General features: G+C 40.7%; 1 protein-coding gene across 1 annotated transcript in view; it reads right to left on the reverse strand.

Moving 5' to 3' along the window:
• Positions 1–1,595: 1,595 nt before the first annotated feature.
• Positions 1,596–11,303, reverse strand: part of LOC104911764 (unconventional myosin-X-like) — a 10,034-nt gene continuing 326 nt past the window's right edge. Inside the window, exons 2-9 of the mRNA XM_031554294.1 lie at positions 9,974–10,146; positions 7,479–7,776; positions 6,372–6,579; positions 5,825–5,961; positions 4,668–4,791; positions 3,909–4,358; positions 3,016–3,207; positions 1,596–2,249 (exon numbers count right to left, since the gene is read on the reverse strand). Coding sequence (XP_031410154.1) covers positions 2,136–2,249; positions 3,016–3,207; positions 3,909–4,358; positions 4,668–4,791; positions 5,825–5,961; positions 6,372–6,579; positions 7,479–7,776; positions 9,974–10,146 — 1,696 coding nt within the window. The 3' untranslated portion in view covers positions 1,596–2,135. The remainder of the gene's footprint in view (positions 2,250–3,015; positions 3,208–3,908; positions 4,359–4,667; positions 4,792–5,824; positions 5,962–6,371; positions 6,580–7,478; positions 7,777–9,973; positions 10,147–11,303) is intronic.

Genomic DNA, 11,303 nt, shown 5'->3' on the forward strand with positions numbered 1-11,303 from the left:
AAAAAAAAAAAAAAAAAGACAGCAGAAGGAATTTTGTAATAGAAAGGAGCAAAATTACAACAAATACTAATGGGAGTTACATTCCCAAGTGGGTTCAAGCTGCCTGCAGCAACCCCAGAGCCAGAACACAGGAACAGTGCAGAGCTAGGACAGGGATAACCAAGGCTGTTGCTACAGCCATGTAGTCAGCGTGCAGTGTCACATCTCAGGCTGCCCATGCACTCACTGTGACCCAGCTGTCTGTTTCTCGTGATACAAAGGGGATGTCCATAAGGTCCTTCAGTAAAGCTGTTTAAGGCAAAACTCCAGTTGGAAGTGCAATACACAGTGGTGGCTGTCCTTGTAGGCTGGCTTGTGTGGCAAGTGGGCAGTGTTTATACATGCTGCAGTGGGCTTGGGAGGAGAGAGAAGCAAGATTATGAACTATGGTTTATCTTCGTGCAGCATGGGGCTCAAAACTGCACTACTCTGTGAGAGTTTTAGTGAAATGGCAAAAGCCCCATGTTAATTTGAACCAAACCTGGTGCATGCTGACTCTTCGTTTTCTGTTCTGTGAAATTTCTCCTTCACAGCTAACAGGCCTTAAAATGCCCCCCTTTTTCTTCCTCCCAGAAATGGGAACAGCTGATTTTAAAACGAACCTGCAACCTTAATGATTCTGTGATCTTATGGCCCACATCACATGCTGCCTTCCAGCTCCATTAGGAAACAAAGGGCCTTGACGGTCCAGGACTCCAAGTCTAAGACATAAATTGCCTAGCCTCAAGGCTCCTTGATTGCCAAAGCAGCCAATTTACAATGTAACTAATGATACTCAGTACTATTTTAAACAATGACAGTTGTCTTCAGTCTCCTGCTTTTATCTTTCACTGAGGAGGAAAAACTTTTGCTTCTTCTTCGAATTGCAAGTAGCTATTAAACCCTCTAAGTGGTTGTTTCAGCAAAACAACATGATTTTCAAGTTTTGCTGCTGAGTAGGGACTAGAGGGGACTGCAAGGGGATTTAGGGATGGAAGCAGTTCAAATTAGAACTCACCAGAGAATGAAGGAGTTGGCATTTGCTTACACTAGTACAGGGGAATTACATATTACATCCTTGCCTATAAGAGGTTATCTAGGCATCTATTCACTCAGTAGTAAACAGTTTGTCTAAAACTAAATTTTGGGATCCCAGTCAGCCTAAAATCCCATCTAGAGAAATAAGCAACTTAATGCAGGCACTGAAATCTCTGACTTCTATCCAAAACCCCAAGTTTGTGAAGAACAGATTTTTGGAAATTGAATTAAATCAATCTCACCTTCTCAGCTGTACCAGGGAAAAGGCTGTTGTTAATTTTTATGCAACAGGTGCTACATGGAATGCACCCAGAATGGCAGCTGACAAGGTATTTCAGCAGTGCTAGGCCCCAGTATTTTCTTCTACAATGGAGTATTCAGAATTTTTACTTAAAGTGCCATTTTTTAGATATGTGTACCTGTAACCATACACTGGGAGGTAACAACTCACCTTACGTGTTTTTAGTTGTTTTTTTAATGGTCTCTCACATAGTATTTGACCTCTTAGCTGGACAGTCTGGCTTCAGTTGCAAAAAGGCTTTTTTTTTTTTAAAACCAGATCAGATCATTAGTATATCCTGAAGAGAAAACCCTAGTGACTTATTTTAGAGTCGCCTACAAAATAAATAAAAACAAAATATTCTCTTTGCAGCCCATACTACGGTCCCCTGATCCCAGATGTTTGCATATTGAATATTTTTAAGGAAGCTGAAAAGCCTGCCTGCTGTAGTCCAGATTCCTGCGGTTTTGTTGCTGTCCACGTGACAGGTAGTTGTGAAAGCAGCAGAGAGGACAGGCAGAAGGAAGATGCTTCTGTCTTTGCTTCTTTAAAAGGTACATTGTTCATCAGACAAGCCAGGGAAAACAAGGTTTGGGCTGTTAATATTTAACAAGTTGTTACTGTTTAATGTCTTTGGGCAGAGGTGCAAAATCCTAGGTACTGCAGATGCCACTTCAGTTTGTAAATACAGTAGTCACTCAAGTGGAATCCTTAAAAACATCTTTGCTACACTTGTGCTGGCAAGTTGCCAATACAAATTATCAAACATCTGCCTCTCTTTCATGGCAGTCCATTCATATCACCTAGTCCAGATGCTGGCACGACTGTCCACACTGGTGCCTGATTTGACACTGCAACGCTTCTTCACTATCATGTTGATGTATGCTTTCATGATCTTTATTATCTCACCCACCTAGAGAAGGAACACAATGAGATAAGCACATTTATGATGTATTCCCATTGATAAGATCAGATGTTTTGCAGAAAGTTCTTATTGAGGTCGTGATAGTTATATACTAAAAAGACCTGGACAATGAAAGCAAGGATAATGACAGGCATGTAATTGTTTCTTTACAAATAAGTGTTAAAAATATTGTGATTCTTCTATTTGGAAAAGCCTCTCTAGGTTACTCTAGCATGTTGTTTAATGCAGAAGCTATAAATGAACAGACCCATGTCAATTCTGATATGCATTAAGGATAGGGAGTTAATACAACAGTTAAAGCTGTGATTCTGCTGGGAGAGAACTGTGACCTTACAGCAGCACCTTTTAATGCTTGACAAGTTTGTGCTCTGTTTTACTGACCTCTATAAGCTTTAACTCAAAAAAAGCATGTGTAATGCTTCCAAGCATATTTTTTTTTGTAATTTTGTGAAGTCCCAACTTATAAACCGAAAGGGAATGAAGTAACTGAGCACCCAAAATTTCCAATTCCATGTGCCCTAGAAGGCCACTCAATCTCCTTCAGTTTCAAACCAGCATCATTCTTTTTTCTGTACATCTCTGTATTCAAAACCAGGTACCACAACACTTTAGGTTTAAGCTTCCTTCATCCTTTTTCTTGGCTGTCCTGACCATTCAGCTAGAGCTCTCACATATAATCTTGTCTAGTCCTCAGAAATTAGGGCTTTACTGGAGTGCTAGTAAAAGTGCATGTGCAACAAGTGCTTTCACATACCTGGGCTGTTTCAAAGAACATTTCTCTCTCATCCACAGTAATTTTAAAGGTGTTGGGCTGTGGTGCTCCAAAGAAAACAATGTGCTCGTACTGGAAAGTCTCCAGTGGTTTAGGATCTCCACGTTTGTAGACAGACACATTCTCTGTGCTGACTCCAAGCCAAAGATCATTTGGAAAGCCTCCCTCCTTACACTGCAGAAACAGAAATCTTGCATCAGTATCCGGTCGCTGCAGGATATTTCATTTCTCTATCCCAATAGAAAATAGAAAAGCCTACAGAAGGAAGCGTCTAGATGCTCCTGTTGCAAAGATTTAGAAGTGACATGGCTGTGAGTAAATACTCGTGGAGTAATAAATGACTGTAGTACCTAACACTTCTCATCATATAATTATCTGTAAAATAATGGGTTTTAAATATTATTTTACAGCAAAAACAGTAAGGGCACACAATCCTTCTAGGCAACTTAAATACAACAGAAAAATGGAGCTGCAGATTCCTACTCTAGGAATAATCCCAGCAGCCGAACTGACCCAGTTTGAGAGATTTCTGTAGCACTGCTGCCGAGGAGGCTTGCATTTTTTGCTGTCAAATACAATATGGCTTCATTTTACTTTCACTCCACTAGCTATCACCTTCTTAAGCCCAGAAAAAAATTCTCAAAAATGAAACTGGAATTTATTGTCTCCCTCAGTTAAGCAGGATGCACTGGTTTTCTTGACCTCTGCATCACACCTTGTTGGATATGTGGTACTACAAGCTTACTCTCAGCTTACTAAGACAGAATAGCAACTTCTTGAAGTTCCCTTCTGCTGCTAAGCAATATCATACACAGAGCTGTATCTCTTCTCCAGACTGACCCCTCTCCTTGGCAGTAGTTAAATGCATCTCTCACCTCAACGTCAAAGAGGGTTGATCCATAACCTGGCCACTCCTTTACAATGGACATGTATTTCACCATGGCCTGATGCTGAGAGAGTCCCTGCAGCTTGGTCCATTTCTGTGCTATGCTTGCACGAGCGGCTGACAGCTCTTCCTTCACCCACATCTCCATCATCTGCTCTTCTTCTACCTTCTGCTTCTTTACAGAGCCTGTTTTGAAGCCACGTTTCAAGGTCCCTTCAAGGAAGCTGGTCCGTCTCCTCTCCAGAGTGTGACTACTGGTGCCACTGCTCTTTGTGGAGTGCAGTATTTTGGATTTCAGTCTGTTAACTGGGTAGATTCCATCCAGACTCCAGCTTATTTTAGAATAATCTCCATGAAGGTACTGCAGCCGGAGCGCTGCCAGGCGCTGCAGTGTGTCCTCTGGTGCAGGAAAATGACCATCTATGAGGCTTTCATGAGCCTAAAAACAAGCAAAAAGTCCCCCCAGACTTATTAGGACACGGACACATTATTCACAGCTGGGTCCATGTACAGATTCCTATAGCATTTGCCCTAATACAAAGCCAATCCAAGAAGGAAAGACTCTGTTTTTAATACTCCTATTCCCTAGAGAACTTCTCTGTCTATTTGCTTGGTGGACTCCAGACAAAAACTCGAGATAATAAGTTCTTCTGTCCAGATCAGCATTCCCACTTCTACAGCAAAAATAATCCAGTTTTCTGTATACTCCAATGTGCTTCTGCTACTGGAAACCAAGTCTGCTGCTTACCTGCTCAAACATGAAAGCAAATTCCACTCCATCTTTGGGAACATTCTCTATATCCAAGAAGCAATATAGTTTAAAATATAGCTGCCATTGCCCTTCCTCCTCTTCTTCCTCAGAGCCAGCAAGTCTGTAAGACAGGAAAGAAAAAAAGCAAAAAACAAAACTGTAACCTGAAGCACCACAGTACTAGGACATCCACAGTACAACTCACACTGCAGAAGTATCCCTGGATTTCTGAAGAAAACATAGAGAACTACCTAATGTGCCAGGATAACCTCAGGGCAGCACAGCACACTTCTCTGATGGCTTCCATTTTGTTCCTCTTAATTAAATGAAATTTTGATTCAAAAGAACCGAAAGTTTTTATTCACATATACTTGACCAACACATTAGATCAAACAGATTAATTTTCATGTGTTCTAACTAGAGGAGATGAAGCCAATAACTTCAAAGGAAGTGGCATTGGCAGCTACATTGTTGAGATGGTCCCTAAGAACAGCATACATTCATAAGCAGGGCAAACACAGTTACTCCTTGCAGTTCAGAAATGTCTACATAGGCATCAAAGCAGCCACTGATGGCTATGACCATACAGTTCCAAACATCTGACAAGCAGCATCTCATTTTCATGCTGTATTATTTCCTTGGACAGGGAGCTCACAGAAGTATTCGTTTGTGTGGCCCATATTAATCACAAAAGTAGAAGTTACCGTGCAAGAATGTCTCATTTTGATGGCGCTTGATTTTATAAGCTGTTCTGAACTGCTCATAGCCCTTGATACTTCTAAATGCATAGGCATCATGTAAGAATTGACTGCCAGGAGGCAGTATTCCCCTTTTACAGACATGGAATGATCAAGACAGCACAGTGAGTTAATCAGCCCTTCTCCGAGCTCTGCTAGGAAAGTATTACTCTTTGATAAAGGCACCACTAATTCTGTCCTGCCCAGGTAATGCTTTTTCATCACCGAAACAGATGTGAACGTGGTTTTCACCACAGTGAGAAAGAGCACTTTAACCTTACCAAAAGGAGTTCACACCAAAATGAATTCCCGAAACCCTGCACCTCCTTTGGATAAAACTACCTGACTACACTCGTTTAACCCAGGGTTATGACGAACTGGGAGGTAAAGCAAAGATTCTACAGAACATTTTTCTACCTCTCAAATTTGGCCAGGATATCAGCAACAATCACTCGACTCTCAACAGCACGGTCCACCTGCTGATTATGTTCAAAGAGAGCGAACATATTACGGCTGTCCTCCATTGCTAAACCTCGGATCAGCTTTTCAACCACCTGCAAAAAAATCAAGAGAGATACAGATTATAGTGTAGGTATTGCACACACTTTCAGAAGTGAGCTCCTCAGGGGGAAAAAGACACATGTTGTGTTCCTGGTGTAATGACTGTGCAAATGGAAGGACCGCAAGTAGCCATGAACTGAATGGAGATAGAATGGTGAGAGCAGGATGGGGTGATGGAAGCTGATGTAGCTGGACTTTGGTCATTGGAACTACCAATACACACAGCTCTACTCAGCCCACCTCTGACAGCGGTATACTCAGATACCCGGGAAAGAAAATATAAAATACTTTTCCTAAACCCTGAAAAATTGGAGATGGATATAAAAAAAGGAGTCCTATCAACAGGATCAGTACCTAGACACAGAAGAGTTCTTAGATCTGGTTGATGCTACGAATGCATTACCTCCCCAGCACTTGTATGAGAATTGATGGTGATTTTACAGGAGCCCCCACCATGGCAGTACACTGTTGTGGTCATTTCTTCACGGGTGAGAAGAGCCTGTATTTCCTCCTGGGAGGGCACAAACTCCCTTGTCTTTGTTCTCTTTAGGGAATCACTGATGAATTGTGCATATCTGTCTATTTCTGAGTCTGGAAAAAGGTCTTTTACCCTAATTGGAAAGAGAAGTACAATAAGCCATTACACAACGAAACAGAAAGCAAGAACATTACCAAATAACTTGGACTACTGCAGTTAAAGACATCAATGTTAAACACAACTGCAAGAAGACGAGCTCAGTTAATTCCTGGAATTATGAAACCTGCTCCCACTGTTTACTGCAGTCACTTCAGGGGGATTTCTCAGGAGCATATGAAAAAAGCAGATCGAACTTCAAAGCGTACAGTACTAGCTGAAGACAGGAGAATTGAGTAGCTAAATTTACACAATTGAAATGAAGAAATACAGAATGGAATACAAATTTTTTCATACTTAATTGTTTTTTGACTTTTTTTAGGCATAACATTATGTGCAAATCCAGTGATAAAAACATACAGTGGCAATATCGAGTAGTGCTCAGCGTCTCTTAGAATAAGGCCTTGAACGTCCAAGAGGTTCAACTATTTGTATATTTGCACAAATTTCGACTCACTCTTTCCTAACCTGGAAGGAATCAAATAGACTTTACGGGCCTTTCTCATCATTTATTCCAGGATGGACTGCTCTGAAAAGCTGCATTGGATGCTGAACATAAATTGTGAAGAAATGTAAACAGTTTATTTCAGAAAAATTGGAGGATAAAGCAGATTAAAAATAAATATTGTAAGCATAACGTGCTTAGTTAGGCAAAAAATGAAAAACACTGCAAATCCAGTTTACTGTATCTGCTACTCCAGAATGCTAGTTTTGCTTGTGGGTACTGCAGAATACCTCATTCAGTGAGTATGAGTATGTTCCTCACGTTTCTGCAGGTTCACTTCACCACAGGAAGAGGGTAAGACATACAGCTATAACAGACAGCGCAAGATAAGTAGAGAGAAAGGGAACGATGCAAATGAAAAGGACTTTCACCTTCTCAGGTGGAACTTGAGGTAGCGAAGGATCCCTCTGCTGGGCAGAAAAGTGCAGCTCATACATGCCATCAGCTGCCAATGGTGCAGGTTCCCAGTGCTGTTGGGATGCGGCATGTGATTCGTTTGTTTGATGAGCTGACAATACACTTCATCACGAAGGGGTTTCAGATCGTGGCAGGTCTGAAGAATGCCTTGGATAATTGGTATGGGGTCAGACACCGTCTCAATCTCCTGAAGGGAGTTAAAGATCTTCACTGCTTCATCCTGTAAGCTGCTGTAACCCTTTTCTTGTTGCACTGGGGAACAATCACAAAGGCGGCAAGAGGTGAGCGTCTCCCTCTTCCTATTGGCACAGCAATAGGATGAGCAACAACAGTACAGTCTGTGATGGAAGAGCAACCTGAGGAGCAGCACTGGTTCATCTATTGAACTTACAATTCATTAACGCATCTACTTTATGTGTGCAAGTGCAGTTTTAAGTAGTATTTGCCAATATTTAACTTGTCACAACGGCGAATTCATTTCTGAATATTCCATACAGAAAAGAATAATTCTTTTAAAGGAAATTAATGTTGAAATCTAATTCATTTCAAGGAAAAAAACAATACAAAACAAATGATAAACTGATCACAAGTGCCAATCTGTTCTTAGACATTGCACTTCTTTCTTTGTTTCTGTGCTTTTAATATGTCATTTAATTTGATCCCTGTACCCAAACGGCAGTGAGTAGTTCTCCTCTTTCACTTTCTCCATAACATTTCTCCAGTCTTTTTTTTTTCTTTTCCTCTGATGCTGAAGAGTCCTTCTCCATTTAATCTCTTTGTTGGAAGCAGATCTTTCTGTGCCTTCGATAATCTTTGAACTTTTTTTTTTAAACTTCTATATCTTTGTAACTGAAGGCCAAAATGCATTCTGTATTCAACATGCATGTGCACGACATATCAATATAGCAACATAAAGCTTTTTTCTTTTTTCCTTTTCTAAGCATTCAAACCGTAGCATTAGCTGTTTTGTTTCCCTGCTCAGCATAAGAGCTGACATTTTCATAAAGCTATGTGAATTGGCGCTCGTTTCCCTAAGCAGAACAAGATCACACAGACCCAACACTGCTTTGAGTCAGACTGTTCTTCCCCAAAAGCATTGCTTTACATACCTAGATTGAAATCAATTTCTGGAAATTCAGTCATTCTGCATTAAAAATTCTTCTATACGTCACCTATACATCACCAACTTTCAGTTCCAGTGTGCCAGACTGAGATCATCATCAAACATTGTCACCTCAGTGCTCATCCCCTTTTCTACTTCAATTATGAATATCAAACACTACCAGTGCTAGCACTGAAATCCTCCGATGACCACTCTCTTTTAGAGAACTGCATTTATTCCTATTTTTAAGTCATTTAAATATGGAATTAACCGATTGAAGATTTCTTATAATCTTGAAGCAATTAAACTTGTTTAAAAGGCTTGCTGAAATACGCCCTGGAAATCTGCCCACTAGGTTACACCACAACAGAGGATAACCTGTACCAGTAAGCCTTGGCAGCTCTTTCAAAGAGCTCTCAGACATTTTTGAGGTATATTGAGATATAACTTGCTTCTACAAAGCCCTTATCACCTCGTTCCCTACTGCTGCTCTTTATTACAGACTCTCTGTTGATTCTTGAAGTCAGATTTACTGATTTGAAATTCTCCAGATCTCTCCTGAAGACCTTTTAAAAGAGAGGCATTAATTATCTATATGTCATTCCTTTGATAAATGCCATTCCTCTGGTGTCAGGGCAATTTTAAGCAAGATATTGCTTGTTGCTATTAATAATTCACCTACTGCCCTCCCAAGTTCCCTTACATAGGGTGACCAGTTGGTCACAGCAGCTTGTTCTACTCTTTCTATTGACTTGCTCCATAACCTCTACTGAGGCTTCAATTGCCGTCCTTTGACACATCCCTCAAAGGAAGAGTTTCCTAACAAAAATCAAATTCCCACCCTCCTCCCCCACATAAGGCCTCTCTATGCTGATAAACACATGCAAAAAGTCATCCTACTCGTGCTATGACTCAGTGCCACTGTCACACTTTGGCTACCTGAAGGCCTATCAGTCTAGCTATTTTCTGTTCCTAAAGCATTCAAAGATTCATTTGCAGTCTGTATCAGTTTCTCTACAAATACTATCCCAATGCCAGATGCATGCTGTAACCCTGTACTAGGACTTACACTGGAACCATGTGCAACTCAAGAAGGCAGGCTGTACATTTATATCAGCTACCTTCCCCCATTTACTGTAAGAATTGTTCCTCAGTCACAACACTGCAGATGTAGAACTCATTATGGGAAGAGAAAGGCACTACTCCCTCCCTCCAAACCCTGCAAGATGCATTGCTTCAAATGAACTTCACCTGCACAGAGGAAGCTAGTAGACCATTTTTGTTGTGCTCAGGCTCCTCAATAATCCTCAAAATAAGAGGAGATTGTCACATGGTTAAAATACTTACAGTTGACGCTAACATCTCCATATGGTAGTGGGAGCAAAGGGGAGTGCAAAGGGTGCTGGGTGTACCGCAAGATTGGGTTCCTCCTGTATGTCTGCTCCACTACTTCAAGGTTAGTGCTGTTTTCCTGGAAGAAGAAGCAAGTCCTCAAGTAGCCGTAGTCATTCCCAAGACATCTTTATACATTTAGGGTCAAATTAACCTCCTTTATTCACCTTTCAGAAGTTTCACAGAGGGACTACGCGATAAAAGCATAATACTCATCTAAAATTAGTCTGTATGTTATTTCTGAAAATAAAACGTAAGAATAGCCATACTGGATCATGCCAAAGGTCAGCAAGCACAGGGTCTTGACTCCAAATGTAGGTTGTGGTTCATCCCTACTGCAGTCACATATAGAATTTATGGCGCGATTCCATCCTGGTACATCAACAGTAAACAGCTGATGGAAGTTGTGTCCACAGATCCATCATGTTCAGTATCTAACAATGATCCTGCCCACCCTGAATTTGTCTGGTGATGTACATGTGTCTACAAACATATACATGGTGTTCAAAATACAAGTCAGTCACTACCATACACACCGGTATGACACTCTTCTGTATTTTGCCTTATATGATTTCCTTAACTATCCAATGTTCCATTTAACTTTGAACGCTGAGCTGAGACTCTCCATGATGAACGGCATGGCTTACTATCTATTTGTATCTTTTTTAGAGCTCATCACAATGTGTATGTTTTTTTCTGATGCACACTACTTTGAATTTATCAGCTCTGAAATTCAGCTGTTCTTTTACCCCACATACACATGTCAAAAGATACTTAGTAACTCATTACAACCACCTTTAGTTTTGACTGCTGTAATTCTGTATTGCTAGAAGCTTCATCAGCTTACTTTTCAATTCTCAAGATCACTTGCGAATGCAGAGTGGCACAGCAATTAGCACACAAGCAGTTGGAAATGCTCTCTTCAACATGAAACCCAACTATTCATGCAAACCTCTGCAGCTTAACCTTTAATCAATATTTTGTCCATGAGAGGACCTTCCACCTGTCTCATTACAGCTTAACTTCTTAAGCACCTTTGCAAAAAGATTTATCAAAGCTTTTTGGAAATTAAACCTTATGACCAGAATCACCACCATCCAAATGCTTGCTCATCCCCTGAAAGACCTGTAGGAGATATGCCAAGTATGGCTTTTTAGTATTTCCTCAGATCCCCTTGAATCTTCTTTTTTTTTTTTAAAGCTTGGTTATATTAGCTGACTTCCATTTCTTCAATTCTAGGATCACATAGCCTACGGTCTCACAATACAGATAGTGTGCCAGTTAA

Source organism: Meleagris gallopavo, chromosome 7 (assembly GCF_000146605.3).
Source record: "Meleagris gallopavo isolate NT-WF06-2002-E0010 breed Aviagen turkey brand Nicholas breeding stock chromosome 7, Turkey_5.1, whole genome shotgun sequence".
In the NCBI taxonomy this organism is placed as follows: domain Eukaryota; kingdom Metazoa; phylum Chordata; class Aves; order Galliformes; family Phasianidae; genus Meleagris; species Meleagris gallopavo.